The sequence below is a fragment of the Lampetra fluviatilis genome, chromosome 23, assembly GCF_964198595.1.
Source record: "Lampetra fluviatilis chromosome 23, kcLamFluv1.1, whole genome shotgun sequence".
Taxonomy (NCBI): domain Eukaryota; kingdom Metazoa; phylum Chordata; class Hyperoartia; order Petromyzontiformes; family Petromyzontidae; genus Lampetra; species Lampetra fluviatilis.
In genome coordinates, this window is record NC_136297.1 from 3788614 (window position 1) to 3811423 (window position 22810).

General features: G+C 58.3%; 1 protein-coding gene across 1 annotated transcript in view; it reads right to left on the minus strand.

Moving 5' to 3' along the window:
- Positions 1–2788: 2788 nt before the first annotated feature.
- Positions 2789–22810, minus strand: part of PTCD3 (pentatricopeptide repeat domain 3) — a 75941-nt gene continuing 55919 nt past the window's right edge. The window contains exons 18-24 of the mRNA XM_078866870.1: positions 14525–14606; positions 10752–10842; positions 9543–9628; positions 7599–7771; positions 5720–5761; positions 4251–4409; positions 2789–3006 (exon numbers count right to left, since the gene is read on the minus strand). Coding sequence (XP_078722996.1) covers positions 2928–3006; positions 4251–4409; positions 5720–5761; positions 7599–7771; positions 9543–9628; positions 10752–10842; positions 14525–14606 — 712 coding nt within the window. The 3' untranslated portion in view covers positions 2789–2927. The remainder of the gene's footprint in view (positions 3007–4250; positions 4410–5719; positions 5762–7598; positions 7772–9542; positions 9629–10751; positions 10843–14524; positions 14607–22810) is intronic.

Sequence of the window (22810 nt, forward strand, 5' to 3'; positions counted from 1 at the left end):
CAGTGGGTCTCTCCGTGAGTGGATGGGTCTCTGTGTGTGAGTCAGTGGGTCTCTCCGTGAGTGGATGGGTCTCTGTGTGTGAGTCAGTGGGTCTCTGTGTGAGTCGATGGGTCTCTGTGTGTGAGTCAGTGGGTCTCTCCGTGAGTGGATGGGTCTCTGTGTGTGAGTCAGTGGGTCTCTGTGTGAGTCGATGGGTCTCTGTGTGTGAGTCAGTGGGTCTCTCCGTGAGTGGATGGGTCTCTGTGTGTGAGTCAGTGGGTCTCTCCGTGAGTGGATGGGTCTCTGTGTGTGAGTCAGTGGATCTCTCCGTGAGTGGATGGGTCTCTGTGTGTGAGTCAGTGGGTCTCTGTGTGAGTGGATGGGTCTCTGTGTGAGAGTCAGTGGGTCTGCGAGTTCACAGAGCATGCATGGCGGGAGACTCTCAGGTCAGATCCTGGCAGGTCGCGTATCTCCAGCGGGATATGACCGAGCGGGCTGCTGGGCGATGATCATCTTCTTCTTTCATACGGCTGCCGATGTAGATGCAGAGCCAACAGCTACAATTTGTACACGCTTTCATTGAACTCACTCTGCCTGTCGTTGTCGTCGTATCCTCACTTCCCAATGTGGTATCGACTGCAAACTTGGTATCAGAGGTCGCAAACGGGTTTTGATTCCTTACCCGTGCCCGGCTGCACCAGGGTCGCAAACGGGTACCCGTACCCGGCCGTACCCGTACCCGGCTGGGTACGGGTAGGGTACGGGTACCTGATTGCGACCTCTGGGATGAAGCCATGTTGCAGGCGCGGGTGGGTTGATTCTAGGAACATGGATTGTGAGAAGAGACAAGACGTTGGGAAATGAGAGACAAATGGTGACTCACCAGTGACTCACGGTCTACCCGTACCCGGCCACACCAGGGTCGCAAACGGGGACCCGTACCCGGCTGGGTACAGGTAGCCGGGTATCGGGTAGGGTACGGGTATCGGGTACCCGGTTGCGACCTCTGCTTGGTATACTTAAGCCACACTGATGACAATACTATATTCTATCAAAAAAAAAGTATTTTTAAACATAAACTTTTAGATGTTATGTTTCGGCTTGGCTCTAATAGTCCACGCTCAACTCGTGTTGTGGCTAGCCTCGGGGCCACTTCCCGGAGTCGTGGAGTTCTGTCACCCCCCTCAACTTGTATTTATCAGGTCCCTGCGGGGTGGGCTGGTAGGAACGAACAAATGAATGGCTATAATAAAATGAAATGGCGGGGGTACGATACGAAGGGAGAGTGTGAGGCCTAGGTCTAGGCTTTAGGCCTAGCTGTAGGCTTTAGGCCGCTGTGAGTTAATTTTTAATTTAAATGTTTTAATTAAAAGCTATCTCAGGGAATTCTAAGGGAATGTTACACTTGTTTAGCCAGGAAAGCTTAATTTAAATGTTTTAATTAAAAGCTATCTCAGGGAATTCTAAGGGAATGTTACACTTGTTTAGCCAGGAAAGCGTCACTGAGTCTAAAGGCTTTTGTAGGGTCCTGCCAAGTGTTTGCAGTAGGGGGCGATGTTGCTACACCTAATCAGACATTGGACGGACGGACGGACAATATAATCTATTGTCGGCTGGTTCACTTCGTTCCTACCAGTAAGAGCTTGCATCTTGAATCCCTGCCACACTTGATGCAGCAAATCTGGCTGCGACGGTCCCACCTGATGACGGAGACTTGTGTTGCCTCCGAAACGTCGTGATTTTATTGTTTAATTTTTTATTAATTTTAATTTCATTTTTTACCTACGTGACTTTACCGAAAGAACTACGAGTATGAATCCTTGCAGTCACGAAAGCTTCAAATCTAGAATTAATACGGTACATTTCATTAAAGCGTGTTTTAAAAAAAAGTTTGTTTTAAATATTACTTATTTCATATGCACGTGGTCAAGCCGGCAGATGACCGCGTCAGGAGCGGCAGCATAGTCGTGTATCATCGCCGTGATGTCTCCTTCCTATTTATGGGGACCGGGGGAATTGCATCGTCGCACGTTGTACACGCCTCCGTTAGTCGCACTGCCAACGCCGAACGTCGAGGAATTCCCGTTGGACCCGAGATAAACTAAAATAGTTCGCAAACGTCTGCCCTGCATGTAAGATTGTGGCTTAATCGATGGTCACCTGAGGCTGGATGAGCACCCTGGCTTCTAGGCAGCGCTGGGCTCAGTGCCAGTCACACGACTCGTGAGATTTGGGGAAGCGGCGCTTTACTGGGTGGACGGAATGAAGACGCCACTGCCGCCGCCGCCGTTCGCGTTTTTAAATGAAGCCAACCAAACCCGACGACAGGGTGTAAAGTTCACGCGTCCAACCTGCTCGCAAAGACGAACACCAACATCGACTCGCGACAGCTCGCTGCTGTGGGTGTGCGTGCGTGTGTGTGCGTGTGTGTGCGTGTGTGAGCGTGTGTGCGTGTGTGTGCGTGTGAGTGCATGAGTGTGTGTGCGTGTATAATACGCAAAGACCAGTAGGGGGCACAGGTGGTGCATCAGCCACTCATCTCGGTCATCTCAGTCAGTCGACCCGTGGCACCTGCTGGGTCTGCCCCGTGACCTCCTGCCAGCGGGCGTTCGACACTTCACGTGGTAGCCTCAAGGTGCACATGGCCTGCCACAAGCGTCGTGGTGACGTCACCGCCACTTAGTGGCGAATGGCGGTTGTTGTTGTTGTCAGTGTGTGAGTGTGAGTGAGTGTGAGTGTGTGTGTGAGTGAGTGTGTGAGTGTGTGAGTGTGAGTGCATGTGTGTGTGTGAGTGTGTGTGAGTGTGTGAGTGTGTGAGTGTGTCAGTGTGTCAGTGTGTGTGTGTCAGTGTGTGTGTGTGTGTGTCAGTGTGTGTGTGTGTCAGTGTGTGTGCGTGCGCGTGCGTGTGAGTGAGTTTGTGTGCGTGCGTGCGACGCCAGTGGTCCACTTCACTCCATCTCGCTGTCACTGTCGTCGCTGCTGCTGCTGCTGTTGCCGCTGTCAGCCAACACCTTGTTCAGTGTCTCGCTGTTACACACACACACAAAGACAAAGGTCATCCCCGTATAGCCTTCACAGAGCGTTGGGTCAAGTGCTGTTAGCGAGCGGCACCTATGGAGCCCGGCACGGCGCACGTGGGGGTTGGAGGCCAGCGCCATGCCCGCCTCGACGCCTTCCTCGCACCAAGTACTCGTTTAAGGCTGAGTTGACCTATCGAAGGTCCGGGACCGGTTCATATGAACGTCACCGACACTGCCTGAGGGTGGGAATGGAACTCGGGTCGCCGGGTTTGTAGCGCAGTGCTCTAACCACCGCACCACCGCTGCCCCACACAACAACAACAGCAACAACAACAGCCGCCATTCGCCATTAAGTGGCGGTGACATCACCACGGTGCTTGTGCCAGGCTAGGTGCACTTTGAGGACACGGGAAGGGTCGAAGGCCCGCTGGCCAGAAGGCCAGGTGACAGACTCTGGCGCCATGGGTTGACCGACTGAGATGACTGCTGGTGTGTGTGGTGTGTGTGGTGTGTGTGTGGTGTGTGGTGTGTGTGTGGTGTGTGGTGTGTGTGTGGTGTGTGTGTGTGGTGTGTGTGTGGTGTGTGTGGTGTGTGTGTGGTGTGTGTGGTGTGTGTGTGTGGTGTGTGTGTTGTGTGTGTGGTGTGTGTGTGTGGTGTGTGTGTGGTATGTGTGGGGTGTGTGTGGTGTGTGTGTGGTGTGTGTGTGTGGTGTGTGTGGGGTGTGTGTGGTGTGTGTGTGGTGTGTGTGGTGTGTGTGTTGTGTGTGTGGTGTGTGTGTGTGGTGTGTGTGGGGTGTGTGTGGTGTGTGTGTGTGGTGTGTGTGTTGTGTGTGTGGTGTGTGTGGTGTGTGGTGTGTGTGTTGTGTGTGTTGTGTGTGTGGTGTGTGTGTGTGGTGTGTGTGGTGTGTGGTGTGTGTGTGGTGTGTGTGTGTGGTGTGTGTGTGGTGTGTGTGTGGTGTGTGTGTGTGGTGTGTGTGGGGTGTGTGTGGTGTGTGTGTGGTGTGTGTGGTGTGTGTGTGGTGTGTGTGGGGAGTGATGGGCGAGCGAGGGACGATGGGCGGGTGGTAAGCAGGGTGAGTGGTGGCGGTGAGTGACGGTGGTGATCAGGGTGAGTGACGGTGACGGTGGTGAGCAGGGTGAGTGGTGGTGGTGAGGAGGGTGAGTGGTGGTGGTGGTGAGTGGTGGTGGTGAGCGTGGTGAGTGTTGTTGGTGAGCGTGGTGAGTGACAGTGGCGGTGAGGAGTGCGCCCCACCTCTGTGCGGGTGAGAGCTGCAGGGTGGCGAGCGCCGTGTTGGCCAGTGCTGCGGTGCAGGCGAGCCCCATGGTGGACGCCGCCCCCACCAGCGCCACGGCCTCCACGCTCCAGCGCTCGCTCGCCAGGTGCGCCAGCGCCTCCCGCAGCACGGCCTCACTGGGGGGGCCACGGCGGCCGTCAGTCGCCAGGTGAGAGGCAGGGTCTCCGTGGCAACGTCGTCGTTAACGTCGTCGTTAACGTCAACGTCAGTCGCCGTCAATCGCCAGGTGAGAGCCAGGGTCCCCGTGGCAACGTCGTCGTTAACGTCGTCGTTAACGTCACCGTCAGTCGCCGCTCGCCAGGTGAGAGGCAGGGTCCCCGTGGCAACGTCGTCGTTAACATCGTCGTTAACGCGCCCCGCGTTACAACACGGGTGCACGAGGGGGGGCGGGTGGGAATATTCACACGCCGCACCAGGCACTCATTTGAGGCTGAGTCGACCTAGGGGAGGCCCAGGACCGGTTCAGATGATCGCCACCGGCGTTGGCCGTGAGCGGGAATCGAACTGGGGTCGCCGGGTTCGTAGCGCGGCGTAGCGCTAACCGCTACACCGCCGCCCCCGGCGCGCGCACACAGGAGCGAGTGTGTGTGGCCGTGCGTGTGTGGTCACTCACGTGGGTGGGTGCGTGAGTGGTCACTCACGTGGGTGTGTGACCACGTGGGTGAGTGGTCACTCACGTGGGTGAGTGGTCACTCACGTGGGTGTGTGACCACGTGGGTGAGTGGTCACTCACGTGGGTGTGTGACCACGTGGGTGAGTGGTCACTCACGTGGGTGTGTGACCACGTGGGTGAGTGGTCACTCACGTGGGTGTGTGACCACGTGGGTGAGTGGTCACACACGTGGGTGAGTGGTCACTCACGTGGGTGTGTGACCACGTGGGTGAGTGGTCACTCACGTGGGTGTGTGACCACGTGGGTGAGTGGTCACTCACGTGGGTGTGTGACCACGTGGGTGAGTGGTCACTCACGTGGGTGTGTGACCACGTGGGTGTGTGACCACTCACGTGGGTGTGTGACCACTCACGTGGGTGTGTGACCACGTGGGTAAGTGGTCACTCACGTGGGTGTGACCACGTGGGTGTGTGACCACTCACGTGGGTGTGTGACCACGTGGGTGTGTGACCACTCACGTGGGTGTGTGACCACGTGGGTGAGTGGTCACTCACGTGGGTGTGACCACGTGGGTGTGTGACCACTCACGTGGGTGTGTGACCACGTGGGTGAGTGGTCACACACGTGGGTGTGACCACGTGGGTGTGTGACCACTCACGTGGGTGTGTGACCACGTGGGTGAGTGGTCACACACGTGGGTGTGTGACCACTCACGTGGGTGTGTGACCACTCATGTGGGTGGGTGGGTGTGTGTGTGGTCACTCACGTGGGTGTGTGACCACTCACGTGGGTGGGTGTGTGTGTGTCACTCACGTGGGTGCGAGGTTCTTCTGTTGGAAGAGCTGCAGGTGCTTCCTGAGGACCGGGACAGAGAGAGAGAGAGAGGGGGGGAGAGGGGGAGAGGGGGAGAGGGAGAGAGGGGGAAAGAGGGGGAGAGGGAGAGAGGGGGGGAGGGGGGGGAGAGGGGGTGAGAGAGAGAGAGGGGGGGAGAGGGGGAGAGGGAGAGAGGGGGGGAGGGGGGGTGAGAGGGAGAGAGGGGGGGAGAGGGGGAGAGGGAGAGAGAGGGGGAGGGGGGGGAGAGGGGGTGAGAGAGAGAGAGGGGGGGAGAGGGGGAGAGGGAGAGAGGGGGGGAGGGGAGGGGGAAGATGGGGAGGGAGCCACAGTCCGGGATCACAACCCTGGCCTCAAACGATTACCTGGTGAGCGTGTTAGCGAGCGAGTTCGCGAGTGTGCGTGTTAGTGAGTGAGAGTGAGCACCTGCCTGGGTATTTTGTACCATCGGACACTCCAACCCCACAACTCCCAATCGGTGATGGGGAAGTTGTGGAGAGAGTGGAGAGTTTCCCATACCTGGGCAGTGTGCTTATGACCGGCTCCAGTTTAACAGCAGAGGTCTCACTCCGAATCAGTCGAGCGGCAATATCTTTTCATCGGTTGCGTAACGCTGTGTGGAAGCTACCTGGTCTGTCGCTCCGCACGAAGCTTCGGGTCTTCTCGGCCACGGTCATTCCCTCCCTTCTCTACGCTTGCGAAACGTGGACCCCCCTAGTGGAGCATCTTCGCCGGTTGGAAACATTTAGGCTGGCCTGCCTACGATCCATCCTGGGTTTAACCGGGCTGGATTGTGTGAGGAGCTCACAAATCCTTGAAAGATCTGGGCAAAGTCCCATCGGTGAGCTCCTCCGGCAGGCAAGGCTGCGTTGGCTGGGTCATGTAGCCCGCATGCCCAGCCACCGCATGCCTAAACAGCTTTTGTTCGGCCGGATCGAGGGGGCTAAACGGGCGCGGCACGGGCTAGAGAAGAGATGGAGTGATGTGGTACAGGAGGACGTGGAGCTGAGTGGACTTGCCGATGACTGGTACCAGCGGTGTCAAGATCGGCCTCAGTGGAGGAGGCTCGTGAAGGACGCTACTGGGCAGTTGGAGGCAGTCGCCCTCCAACAACAACGGAGGGCGGAGGAGCGATGCTCACATCAACGAGCGGAGCGCCGGGTGGCTAAAGCACAGCAAGTTGGTACAGTAGGGGGCACAGGTGATGCATCAGTCAGTCATCTCGGTCATCTCGGTCAGTCGACCCGTGGCACCTGCTGGGTCTGCCCCGTGACCTCCTGTCAGCGGACGTTCGACACTTCACGTGGCCTCAAGGTGCACTTGGCCTGGCACAAGCGTCGTGGTGACGTCACCGCCACTTAGTGGCGAATGGCCGTTGTTGTTGTTGTGTGAGTGTGTGTTAGCGAGCGCCTGCTTCACCAGGCTTTCTCCGTGAGCGTGTGTGTGAGCGTGTGTGTGAGCGTGTGTGTGTGTGAGTGCGTGTGTGTGAGTGTGTGTGAGTGTGTGTGTGAGTGTGTGAGTGCGTGTGTGAGCATGTGTGTGTGAGCGTGTGTGTGTGTGAGTGCGTGTGTGTGAGTGTGTGTGAGTGTGTGTGTGAGTGTGTGAGTGCGTGTGTGAGCATGTGTGTGTGAGCGTGTGTGAGCGTGTGTGAGTGTGTGTGCGAGTGTGTGAGCGAGTGTGTGAGTGTGCGTGAGCGTGCTTGTGTGTTAGCGAGCGCCTGCCTCACCAGGCTTGCTCCGTGAGGCCCGCTCGCAGCAGCAGCTGCGTGGCCTGCTCCAGGGTCCGTGTGCGTGCGTGAGTGTGTGAGTGTGTGTGTGAGTGTGTGTGAGTGTGTGTGAGCGTGTGTGTGTGCCTGCCTCACCAGGCTTGCTCCGTGAGGCCCGCTCGCAGCAGCAGCTGCGTGGCCTGCTCCAGGGTCCGGGCCGTCCACCTGACGCCCAGAGGCCTACGCACCGCTGCCTCCTCCTGCTGCTGCTGCTGGGGTGACATTCGCTGCGACACCTCCAGCACCACTGCAGCAAGGGCAGCCTGCACCTGTACGCACGCACGCAGAGACAAAGGTTCCCCAGGCGGCCCAAGCAGACCCGTCGGGGCAAGAGCTCCGTGAGCGACGACGCGGCGGTTCGCGTCTCCCCGGTGCCGATGTTGACGCACCGCGCCGGGTACCCGTTTAAGGCTGAGTCGACCTAGGGGAGGCCCGAGGCTGGTTCAAATATTTGCCCCAACAGTCTGTCAAGGGTATATCTGTGTGCGTGTGTGTGGTTGACACTGTGTGTGTGTGTGGTTGACACTGTGTGTAGTTGACACTGTGTGTAGTTGACACTGTGTGTGTGTGTGGTTGTGTGTGTGTGTGTGGTTGACACTGTGTGTGTGTGTGTGTGGTTGACACTGTGTGTGTGTGTGGTTGACACTGTGCGTGTGTGTGTGGTTGACACTGTGCGTGTGTGTGTGTGGTTGACACTGTGCGTGTGTGTGGTTGTGTGTGTGTGTGGTTGACACTGTGTGTGTGTGTGGTTGACACTGTGCGTGTGTGTGTGGTTGACACTGTGCGTGTGTGTGGTTGACACTGTGCGTGTGTGTGGTTGATACTGTGCGTGTGTGTGGTTGATACTGTGTGTGTGTGTGTGTGGTTGTGTGTGTGTGTGTGGTTGACACTGTGTGTGTGTGTGGTTGTGTGTGTGTGTGTGGTTGACACTGTGTGTGTGTGTGGTTGGCACTGTGGTTGTGTGTGTGGTTGTTGTTGTTGCGTGGTTGTTGTGCGTGCATGTGGTTGTGGTTGTGGTTGTTGTGTGGTTGTTGTGCGTGCATGTGGTTGTTGTTGTTGTTGTGCGTGCATGTGGTTGTTGTTGTTGTTGTGTGGTTGTTGTGCGTGCATGTGGTTGTTGTTGTTGTGTGGTTGTTGTGCGTGCATGTGGTTGTGGTTGTTGTTGTTGCGTGGTTGTTGTGCGTGCATGTGGTTGTTGTTGTTGTGTGGTTGACACTGTGTGTGTGTGTGTGTGGTTGACACTGTGTGTGTGTGTGGTTGACACTGTGCGTGTGTGTGTGGTTGACACTGTGCGTGTGTGTGTGTGGTTGACACTGTGCGTGTGTGTGGTTGTGTGTGTGTGTGGTTGACACTGTGTGTGTGTGTGGTTGACACTGTGCGTGTGTGTGTGGTTGACACTGTGCGTGTGTGTGGTTGACACTGTGCGTGTGTGTGGTTGATACTGTGCGTGTGTGTGGTTGATACTGTGTGTGTGTGTGTGTGGTTGTGTGTGTGTGTGTGGTTGACACTGTGTGTGTGTGTGGTTGTGTGTGTGTGTGTGGTTGACACTGTGTGTGTGTGTGGTTGGCACTGTGGTTGTGTGTGTGGTTGTTGTTGTTGCGTGGTTGTTGTGCGTGCATGTGGTTGTGGTTGTGGTTGTTGTGTGGTTGTTGTGCGTGCATGTGGTTGTTGTTGTTGTTGTGCGTGCATGTGGTTGTTGTTGTTGTTGTGTGGTTGTTGTGCGTGCATGTGGTTGTTGTTGTTGTGTGGTTGTTGTGCGTGCATGTGGTTGTGGTTGTTGTTGTTGCGTGGTTGTTGTGCGTGCATGTGGTTGTTGTTGTTGTGTGGTTGTTGTGCGTGCATGTGGTTGTTGTTGTTGTTGTGTGGTTGTTGTGCGTGCATGTGGTTGTTGTTGTTGTGTGGTTGTTGTGCGTGCATGTGGTTGTTGTTGTTGTGTGGTTGTTGTGCGTGCATGTGGTTGTTGTTGTTGTGTGGTTGTTGTGCGTGCATGTGGTTGTTGTTGTTGTGTGGTTGTTGTGCGTGCATGTGCTTGGTGGTTACCGTTGGGCTGTGGTTCTCTCGAGCCATCACAGCCAAAGCCTCCTCCACCACATCCTTCCGCTCCGAGTGACCGAACATCTTCACATCTGTACGCAAGCACACACACGCACACACGCACACACGCACGCACGCACGCACACACACGCACACACACGCGCACACACGCACACACGCACGCGCGCACACGCACGCACGCACACACACGCACGCACACACACGCACACACACACACGCACACACACACACACACGCACGCACACACACGCACACACACACACGCACACACACACACGCACACACACACACGCACGCACACACACACACACACGCACACACACGCACACACACACGCACGCACACACACACGCACACACACACACGCACACACACACACGCACACACACCAACGCGCACCACCACACGTGCATCATACAACAACAGCCGCTGCCATTCGCCACTAAGCGGCGGTGGAAATCACCACGGTGCCCGTGCCAGGCTGGGTGCATTTTGAGGCAGTCACGGCTGGCAGGTCGCAGGAGAGACCCAGGTGCCGTTGGTTGACTGGCTGAGATGGTGGTGTGTGTGTGTGTGTGCGCGCGCATAATTCACAGAGACCACTGCACAGTACACGTGTGTGTGCGTGTGTGTGTGGGGAGCGGTAGAGGAGGCTCGTGAAGGACGCTGCAGGGCAATTGGAGGCAGTCGCCCTCCGATAACAACCGAGGGCGGAGGAGCGACGCTCACAGCAACGAGCGGAGCGACGGGGCACAGCCGGGTGAATCTACCAGTCGTCTGGGCCAGCCAAGCCGTGGCACCTGCTGGGTCTGTCCCGTGACCTCCTGTTGGCGAGCCTTCGACACTTCACGTGGCCTCAAGGTGCACTTAGCCTGGCACAAGCGCCGTGGTGACGTCACCCAGTAGTCTTGGTACTGCGCTCCGAATCCAGCGACCCGAGTTCGATTCCCGCTCACGACTAGCACCGGTGACGATTGTCCGAACCAGTCCTGGGCCTCCCCTAGGTCGACTCAGCTGGTGCGGTGTGTCAACATCGCTACTGGGGAGACAAAGGTGGCCAGGTGTGGCGCTGGCTACCCACCCCACTCGTGTGCTGTTCCGGCCTTCATAGGTGCGCTACTTGCTAACAGCACTTGCTCCAAGTGTGTTCAAGGCTACACGGGGGATCTTTGTCTTTGTGTGTGTGTGCCGCACCCTGCCACACGGAGGGAATGAGGTCGACCCTGGAGTTCATGTCGAGCGCCTGGATCAGCTCCACCAAGATGCGCGAGCTGGGGAAGCTGCTCTGTGTGCGGCACAACAACAACAACATCAACAACATTAACAACATCATCACACCAACAACATCAACAACATTAACAACAACATCACACCAACAACAACATTAACACCATCATCACAGCAACAACAACAACAACATCAACAACATTAACAACATCATCACACCAACAACAACATCAACAACATTAACAACAACATCACACCAACAACAACAACATCAACAACAACATCATCACAACATCAGCAACATCAACAACATGAACAACATCACAACAACATCAACAACATCATCACCCATCGACAAAACATCAACCCCACAACGGCATCAACATAACGTCAACGTAACACAAACGCGACACCATCAACACAACAGCATCTGCCAGAGGTGGGACAAAGTCATTGTTATGCAAGTCCAAGTCGAGTCGCAAGTCATCAAATTCATGACTCGAGTCTGACTCGAGTCCAAGTCACATGACTCGAGTCCACACCTCTGGCATCTGCACAATGTCAACGCTATGTCAGCACGGCAACATCAACACACGCACACGTGTTTCTGACAAGGTGGACCAGGCAAGGTTGTAACGACAGCCAACCCTCGAGGACCCGCGGTGGCGAAGGTTGTGACGGTATGTTGTAGCTGTACGCGAGAAACTACGCGTTTAAAACCATCAACGATTTTTATTACACGCTTTTTATTTTACTCACTCTGTCTGTTGTTGTACCCTCAAATCGTGTAACTCAATTTTAACCCACTTCCCAATGTGATATCGACTGTAAACTTGGTATACTTATGTCACACTGATGACAATACTATATTCTATCATAAAAAATGTAATATATATATTTGAAAACGTTATTTTTTCTATGTTATGTTTCGGCTTGGGTCTAATTGTCCACGCTCAACTCACGTTGGCTGTAAATCAACACGGTCCCTTACGTCATGGCAAGCTTCTGGGCAATTTCCTGAAGTTATTTCATTACTAGTAGGGTACATTTCATTAAAGCGCGTTGTTAAAAAAGCTTTTCAATATTACTCATTCAATTTAAAGCTTTCGTGACTGCAGGAATTCATCTTCTTGGTTTTTTCGGTAGTCACGTAGAAGGGAAGTAATAAAATAATAAAAATAAAACATAATAAAATATATTATTTTAATAATAAAAATAAAACATAATAAAATATATTATTTTATTATGTTTTATTTTTATTATTTTATTACTTCCCTTCTACGTGACTTTACCGAAAAAACCAAGAAGATTACTAATTAATTTTACCCGGCTAAGGCCCCTCTGAGCCGCGGACGTGTGCCCTGGGCGGGCTGCTGCTATCAGCAACACCGCAATGGCGCTCGCCTAGCCCAGCAAGGCCTCGCCAAGCCCAGCAAGGCCTCGCCAAGCCCAGCAAGGCCTCGCCAAGCCCAGCAAGGCCTCGCCAAGCCCAGCAAGGCCTCGCCAAGCCCAGCAAGGCCTCGCCAAGCCCAGCAAGGCCTCGCCAAGCCCAGCAAGGCCTCGCCAAGCCCAGCAAGGCCTCGCCAAGCCCAGCAAGGCCTCGCCAAGCCCAGCAAGGCCTCGCCAAGCCCAGCAAGGCCTCGCCAAGCCCAGCAAGGCCTCGCCAAGCCCAGCAAGGCCTCGCCAAGCCCAGCAAGGCCTCGCCAAGCCCAGCAAGGCCTCGCCAAGCCGCGACGCTCGTCGCCATTCAGGGGGCTCCTGTGAGGCAGACGTCGCAATCGGGTACCCCGTAGCCTACCCCATACCCGTACCCTACCCTACCCGTACCCTACCTGTACCCTACCCCATACCCCGTAGCCTACCCCATACCCGTACCCTACCCGTACCCTACCCCATACCCGTACCCTACCAGATACCCTACCCGTACCCCATACCCGTACCCTACCCGTACCCTGCCCGTACCCTACCCGTACCCTACCCGTACCCTACCCGATACCCGTACCCTACCCGTACCCTACCCGATACCCGTACCCTACCTGATACCCGTACCCTACCTGATACCCGTACCCTACCCGTACCCTTACCCTACCCCATACCCGTACCCTACCTGATACCCGTACCCTACCCGTACCCTACCCGTACCCGTACCCTACCCGATACCCTACCCTACCCGTAGCCTACCCGTACCCTACCCGTACCCTACCCATACACTACCCGTACCCTACCCATACCCTACCCGTAACCTACCCGATACCCTACCCGATACCGGTACCCTACCCGATACCCGTACCTTACCCGATACCCGATACCCGTACCCTACCCTTACCCGTACCCTACCCGTACCCGATACGCGTACCCTACCTGATACCCATACCCTACCCCATACCCGTACCCTACCCAATACCCGTACCCTACCCGTACCCTACCCGTACCCTACCCGATACCCTACCCGTACCCTACCCGTACCCTACCCAATACCCGTACCCTACCCGATACCCGTACCCTACCCGTACCCTACCCATACCCTACCCGATACCCTACCCGTACCCTACCCGTACCCTACCCGTACCCTACCCGATACCCATACCCTACCCGTACCCTACCCGTACCCTACCCGATACCCGTACCCTACCCGATACCCGTAGCCTACCCGTACCCTACCCGTACCCTACCCGTACCCTACCTGATACGCGTACCCTACCCGTACCCTATACCCGTACCCGTACCCTACCCGATACCCGTAGCCTACCCGTACCCTACCCGATACCCGTACCCGATACCCGGCCGGGTACGGGTATCCGTTTGCGACCCTGGTGCGGCCGGGTACGGGTACGGGTACGGGTAAGGAATCAAAACCCGTTTGCGACCTGCTGCTTGGTCCCGACTGGATTTCATCGCTCATCGGATTTCTCCCGGATAAAGATTCTGCTTCTGAGTGGCTTGTGGGTAAATCTTACAAGCCTTGAAACTCAACTTTTTGTTTTATTTTACCACATAAGCCACGTAGCTCTCTTTCAGAAGCGACCTATCACAAATGATGGCTCAACGAAGTGGCTTATCATCATCATCATCATCACGTAGAAATATATATCAGCAGCGCAAAGACTCTAAACTCGTGATGCTGATTCTAAAATGTGGAGAGAAAAACCGGAGGACCCGGAGAAAAATCCACGCGACCACGGGGAGAGGGAGAGACACGCAAACTCCAAATATACAGCAGCAGGCGTCAGGGTGGGGATCGAACCCACGACCTCCTGTATACCAGGCGAGGGAGTTAACATCTCCTAGCCACCGTGATGATGATGAGAGAGAGAGAGAGACGCAGACTCCAAATATACAGCAGGCTTCAGGGTCGGGATCGAACCCACGACCTCCTGCACACCAGGCGAGGTAGTCAACAACTCGCACTGTACATAGATAACCGTGGTAATCGGAGGTCTTGTTGTGGTGGTTGTGGTGTTTGTTGTGGTCATGGTGTGTGGTGTGGTTGGTGTTTGTAGTGGTTGTGTGTGGTGTGGTTGCGGTGCGGTTGCGGTGCGGTTGCGGTACGGTTGCGGTGCGGTTGCAGTGTGGTTGCGGTGCGGTTGCGGTGCGGTTGCAGTGCGGTTGCGGTGCGGTTGCGGTGCGGTTGCGGTGCGGTTGCAGTGCGGTTGCGGTGTGGTTGCAGTGCGGTTGCGGTGTGGTTGCAGTGCGGTTGCGGTGCGGTTGCGGTGCGGTTGCGGTGCGGTTGCGTGGTGCACCGAGGGGATGAAGTATCGCTTGTAGAACTCCATGATGGTCTCGATGCTCTCCAGCTGACACAGCAGAGTGAAGAACCGGGAACTGCACACGGGGACACGGGGACACGGAGACACGGGGACACGGGGACACGGAGACACGGAGACACGGAGACACGGGGACACGGGGACACGGAGACACGGAGACTGAGAGACACGGGGACACGGGGACACGGAGACACGGAGACACGGAGACACGGAGACTGAGAGACACGGGGACACGGGGACACGGAGACACGGAGACACGGAGACTGAGAGACACGGGGACACGGGGACACGGAGACACGGAGACTGAGAGACACGGGGACACGGGGACACGGAGACTGAGAGACACGGGGACACGGGGACACGGAGACACGGAGACTGAGAGACACGGGGACACGGGGACACGGAGACACGGAGACTGAGAGACACGGGGACACGGAGACACGGAGACACGGAGACTGAGAGACACGGGGACACGGGGACACGGAGACACGGAGACTGAGAGACACGGGGACACGGGGACACGGAGACTGAGAGACACGGGGACACGGGGACACGGAGACACGGAGACTGAGAGACACGGGGACACGGGGACACGGAGACACGGAGACTGAGAGACACGGGGACACGGAGACACGGAGACACGGAGACTGAGAGACACGGGGACACGGGGACACGGAGACACGGAGACTGAGAGACACGGGGACACGGGGACACGGAGACACGGAGACACGGAGACTGAGAGACACGGGGACACGGGGACACGGAGACACGGAGACACGGAGACACGGAGACTGAGAGACACGGGGACACGGGGACACGGAAACACGGAGACACGGAGACTGAGAGACACGGGGACACGGGGACACGGAGACACGGAGACTGAGAGACACGGGGACACGGAGACACGGAGACACGGAGACTGAGAGACACGGGGACACGGGGACACGGAGACACGGAGACACGGAGACACGGAGACTGAGAGACACGGAGACACGGGGACACGGGGACACGGAGACACGGAGACTGAGAGACACGGAGACTGAGAGACACGGGGACACGGAGACACGGAGACACGGAGACACGGAGACTGAGAGACACGGGGACACGGGGACACGGAGACACGGAGACACGGAGACTGAGAGACACGGGGACACGGGGACACGGAGACACGGAGACACGGAGACTGAGAGACACGGGGACACGGGGACACGGAGACTGAGAGACACGGGGACACGGGGACACGGAGACACGGAGACACGGAGACTGAGAGACACGGGGACACGGGGACACGGAGACACGGAGACTGAGAGACACGGGGACACGGGGACACGGAGACACGGAGACACGGAGACTGAAAGACACGGGGACACGGGGACACGGAGACACGGAGACACGGAGACTGAGAGACACGGGGACACGGGGACACGGAAACACGGAGACACGGAGACTGAGAGACACGGGGACACGGGGACACGGAGACACGGAGACTGAGAGACACGGGGACACGGAGACACGGAGACACGGAGACACGGAGACACGGAGACACGGGGACACGGAGACACGGGGACACGGAGACTGAGAGACACGGGGACACGGGGACACGGAGACACGGAGACACGGAGACTGAGAGACACGGGGACACGGGGACACGGAGACACGGAGACACGGAGACTGAGAGACACGGAGACACGGGGACACGGGGACACGGAGACACGGAGACTGAGAGACACGGGGACACGGGGACACGGAGACACGGAGACTGAGAGACACGGGGACACGGGGACACGGAGACACGGAGACTGAGAGACACGGGGACACGGGGACACGGAGACTGAGAGACACGGGGACACGGGGACACGGAGACACGGAGACACGGAGACACGGAGACTGAGAGACACGGGGACACGGAGACTGAGAGACACGGGGACACGGGGACACGGGGACACGGAGACACGGAGACACGGAGACTGAGAGACACGGGGACACGGGGACACGGAGACACGGAGACACGGAGACACGGAGACTGAGAGACACGGGGACACGGAAACACGGAGACACGGAGACTGAGAGACACGGGGACACGGGGACACGGAGACACGGAGACTGAGAGACACGGGGACACGGGGACACGGAGACACGGGGACACGGAGACACGGGGACACGGAGACTGAGAGACACGGGGACACGGAGACACGGAGACACGGGGACACGGAGACACGGAGACACGGAGACTGAGAGACACGGGGACACGGAGACACGGGGACACGGAGACACGGGGACACGGAGACACGGGGACACGGAGACACGGGGACACGGAGACACGGAGACACGGGGACACGGAGACACGGGGACACGGAGACACGGAGACACGGGGACACGGAGACACGGGGACACGGAGACACGGGGACACGGAGACACGGGGACACGGAGACTGAGAGACACGGGGACACGGGGACACGGAGACACGGGGACACGGAGACACGGGGACACGGAGACACGGGGACACGGGGACACGGAGACACGGGGACACGGAGACACGGAGACTGAGAGACACGGGGACACGGGGACACGGAGACACGGAGACTGAGAGACACGGGGACACGGAGACACGGGGACACGGAGACACGGAGACTGAGAGACACGGGGACACGGGGACACGGAGACACGGAGACTGAGAGACACGGAGACACGGAGACACGGAGACACGGAGACACGGAGACACGGAGACACGGGGACACGGAGACACGGAGACACGGAGACACGGAGACACGGAGACACGGGGACACGGGGACAAGGGGACACGGAGACACGGGGACACGGAGACACGGAGACACGGAGACACGGAGACACGGAGACACGGGGACACGGGGACACGGAGACACGGAGACACGGAGACACGGGGACACGGGGACACGGAGACACGGGGACACGGAGACACGGAGACACGGGGACACGGAGACACGGGGACACGGGGACACGGAGACACGGGGACACGGGGACACGGAGACACGGAGACTGAGAGACACGGGGACACGGGGACACGGAGACACGGAGACTGAGAGACACGGAGACATGGGGACACGGGGACACGGAGACTGAGAGACACGGGGACACGGAGACACGGGGACACGGAGACTGAGAGACACGGGGACACGGAGACTGAGAGACACGGGGACACGGGGACACGGGGACACGGGGATTGAGAGACACGGGGACACGGGGACACGGGGACACGGAGACACGGAAACACGGAGACACGGAGACTGAGAGACACGGGGACACGGGGACTGAGAGACACGGGGACACGGGGACACGGGGACACGGAGACACGGAAACACGGAGACACGGAGACTGAGAGACACGGGGACACGGAGACTGAGAGACACGGGGACACGGGGACACGGGGACACGGGGACACGGAGACACGGAAACACGGAGACACGGAGACTGAGAGACACGGGGACACGGAGACTGAGAGACACGGGGACACGGAGACACGGGGACACGGGGACACGGAGACACGGAAACACGGAGACACGGAGACTGAGAGACACGGGGACACGGAGACACGGAGACACGGGGACACGGAGACACGGAGACACGGGGACACGGGGACACGGGGATTGAGAGACACGGGGACACGGAGACAAGGAGACACGGGGACACGGGGATTGAGAGACACGGGGACACGGAGACACGGGGACACGGGGATTGAGAGACACGGGGACACGGGGACACGGGGACACGGGGATTGAGAGACACGGGGACACGGGGACACGGGGATTGAGAGACACGGGGACACGGGGACACGGGGATTGAGAGACACGGGGACACGGGGACACGGGGATTGAGAGACACGGGGACACGGGGACACGGGGATTGAGAGACACGGGGACACGGGGACACGGGGACACGGGGATTGAGAGACACGGGGACACGGGGACACGGAGACACGGGGACACGGGGACACGGGGACACGGGGATTGAGAGACACGGGGACATGGGGACACGGAGACACGGGGACACGGAGACACGGGGACACGGGGATTGAGAGACACGGGGACACGGGGACACGGAGACACGGGGATTGAGAGACACGGGGACACGGGGACACGGAGACACGGGGACACGGGGACACGGGGACACGGGGACACGGAGACACGGGGATTGAGAGACACGGGGACACGGGGACACGGAGACACGGAGACACGGGGACACGGGGACACGGGGACACGGGGACACGGAGACACGGGGATTGAGAGACACGGGGACACGGGGACACGGAGACACGGGGACACGGGGACACGGAGACACGGGGATTGAGAGACACGGGGACACGGAGACACGGGGACACGGAGACACGGGGACACGGAGACACGGGGACACGGAGACACGGGGATTGAGAGACACGGGGACACGGGGACACGGGGACACGGAGACACGGGGATTGAGAGACACGGGGACTGGGAGACACGGGGACTGGGAGACACGGGGATTGAGAGACACGGAGACACGGAGACACGGGGACTGGGAGACACGGGGATTGAGAGACACGGGGACACGGGGACACGGAGACACGGGGACACGGGGACACGGAGACACGGGGATTGAGAGACACGGGGACACGGGGACACGGAGACACGGAGACACGGGGACACGGGGACACGGGGACACGGGGACACGGGGACACGGAGACACGGGGATTGAGAGACACGGGGACACGGAGACACGGGGACACGGAGACACGGGGACACGGAGACACGGGGATTGAGAGACACGGGGACACGGGGACACGGGGACACGGAGACACGGGGATTGAGAGACACGGGGACTGGGAGACACGGGGACTGGGAGACACGGGGATTGAGAGACACGGAGACACGGAGACACGGGGACTGGGAGACACGGGGATTGAGAGACACGGGGATTGAGAGACACGGAGATTGAGAGACACGGGGATTGAGAGACACAGGGACACGGAGACACGGGGATTGAGAGACACGGGGATTGAGAGACACGGGGATTGAGAGACACGGGGATTGAGAGACACGGGGACTGAGAGACACGGGGACACGGAGACACGGGACATGGAGACACGGGGATTGAGAGACACGGGGATTGAGAGACACGGGGACACGGAGACACGGGACATGGAGACACGGGGACACGGGAAATTGAGAGACACGGGGATTGAGAGACACGGGGACTGAGAGACACGGGGATTGAGAGACACGGGGACTGAGAGACACGGGGATTGAGAGACACGGGGACTGAGAGACACGGGGATTGAGAGACACGGGGACTGAGAGACACGGGGATTGAGAGACACGGGGATTGAGAGACACGGGGACTGAGAGACACGGGGACTGAGAGACACGGGGATGGAGAGACACGGGGACTGAGAGACACGGGGATTGAGAGACACGGGGATTGAGAGACACGGGGATTGAGAGACACGGGGATTGAGAGACACGGGGATTGAGAGACACGGGGACACGGGGACACGGAGATATTTAAACACGGAGACACAGGGCCATTGGGACATGACAATTTAGAGACACAGGGACACAGGGACACAGGGAGACACAGAGACACGGAGACACAGGGAGACACAGAGACACGGTGACACAGAGACACAGGGAGACACAGAGACACAGAGACACAGAGAGACAGAGAGACATGGAGACACGGGGACACAGAGACACAGAGACACGGAGACACAGAGACACGGAGACACGGAGACACAGAAAGACAGAGAGACATGGAGACACGGGGACACAGAGACACAGAGACACGGAGACACAGGGACACAGAGACACAGGGACACGGAAACACAGAGACACAGAGACACGGAGACACAGGGACACGGACACACAGGGAGACACGGAGACACGGGGATTGAGAGACACGGGGATTGAGAGACACGGGGACACGGAGACACGGGACATGGAGACACGGGGACACGGGAAATTGAGAGACACGGGAACTGAGAGACACGGGGACTGAGAGACACGGGGACTGAGAGACACGGGGACTGAGAGACACGGGGACTGAGAGACACGGGGATTGAGGGACACGGGAACTGAGAGACACGGGGATTGAGAGACACGGGGATTGAGGGACACGGGAACTGAGAGACACGGGGACTGAGAGACACGGGGATTGAGAGACACGGGGATTGAGGGACACGGGGATTGAGGGACACGGGAACTGAGAGACACGGGGATTGAGAGACACGGGAACTGAGAGACACGGGGATTGAGGGACACGGGGATTGAGGGACACGGGGATTGAGAGACACGGGGACTGGGAGACACGGGGACTGGGAGACACGGGGACTGGGAGACACGGGGATTGAGAGACACGGGGACTGAGAGACACGGGGACTGAGAGACACGGGGATTGAGAGACACGGGGACTGGGAGACACGGGGATTGAGAGACACGGGGACTGGGAGACACGGGGATTGAGAGACACGGGGACTGAGAGACACGGGGATTGAGAGACACGGAGATTGAGAGACACGGAGATTGAGAGACACGGGGATTGAGAGACACGGAGACTGAGAGACACGGGGACTGAGAGACACGGGGACTGAGAGACACGGGGACTGAGAGACACGGGGACTGAGAGACACGGGGACTGAGAGACACGGGGACTGAGAGACACGGGGACTGAGAGACACGGGGATTGAGAGACACGGGGACTGAGAGACACGGGGATTGAGAGACACGGGGACTGAGAGACACGGGGACTGAGAGACACGGGGACTGAGAGACACGAGGATTGAGAGACACGGGGACTGAGAGACACGGGGACTGAGAGACACGGGGACTGAGAGACACGGGGATTGAGAGACACGGGGATTGAGAGACACGGGGACTGAGAGACACGGGACTGAGAGACACGGGGACTGAGAGACACGGGGACTGAGAGACACGGGGATTGAGAGACACGGGGACTGAGAGACACGGGGACTGAGAGACACGGGGACTGAGAGACACGGGGATTGAGAGACACGGGGACTGAGAGACACGGGGACTGAGAGACACGGGGACTGAGAGACACGGGGACTGAGAGACACGGGGACTGAGAGACACGGGGACTGAGAGACACTGGGATTGAGAGACACGGGGACTGAGAGACACTGGGATTGAGAGACACGGGGACTGAGAGACACGGGGACTGAGAGACACGGGGATTGAGAGACACGGGGACTGAGAGACACTGGGATTGAGAGACACGGGGATTGAAAGACACGGGGACTGAGAGACACGGGGACTGAGAGACACGGGGACTGAGAGACACGGGGACACGGAGACACGGGGACTGAGAGACACGGGGATTGAGAGACACGGGGACTGAGAGACACGGGGATTGAGAGACACGGGGACACGGAGACACGGGGACTGAGAGACACGGGGACTGAGAGACACGGGGACTGAGAGACACGGGGACTGAGAGACACGGGGACTGAGAGACACGGGGACTGAGAGACACGGGGATTGAGAGACACGGGGATTGAGAGACACGGGGACTGAGAGACACGGGGATTGAGAGACACGGGGACACGGAGACACGGGGATTGAGAGACACGGGGACTGAGAGACACGGGGACTGAGAGACACGGGGACTGAGAGACACGGGGACTGAGAGACACGGGGACTGAGAGACACGGGGATTGAGAGACACGGGGATTGAGAGACACGGAGATTGAGAGACACGGGGATTGAGAGACACGGAGATTGAGAGACACGGGAACTGAGAGACACGGGGATTGAGAGACACGGGGATTGAGAGACACGGAGATTGAGAGACACGGAGACTGAGAGACACGGAGATTGAGAGACACGGGGACTGAGAGACACGGGGACTGAGAGACACGGGGATTGAGAGACACGGGGACTGAGAGACACGGGGATTGAGAGACACGGGGACTGAGAGACACGGGGACTGAGAGACACGGGGACTGAGAGACACGAGGATTGAGAGACACGGGGACTGAGAGACACGGGGACTGAGAGACACGGGGACTGAGAGACACGGGGATTGAGAGACACGGGGATTGAGAGACACGGGGACTGAGAGACACGGGACTGAGAGACACGGGGACTGAGAGACACGGGGACTGAGAGACACGGGGATTGAGAGACACGGGGACTGAGAGACACGGGGACTGAGAGACACGGGGACTGAGAGACACGGGGATTGAGAGACACGGGGACTGAGAGACACGGGGACTGAGAGACACGGGGACTGAGA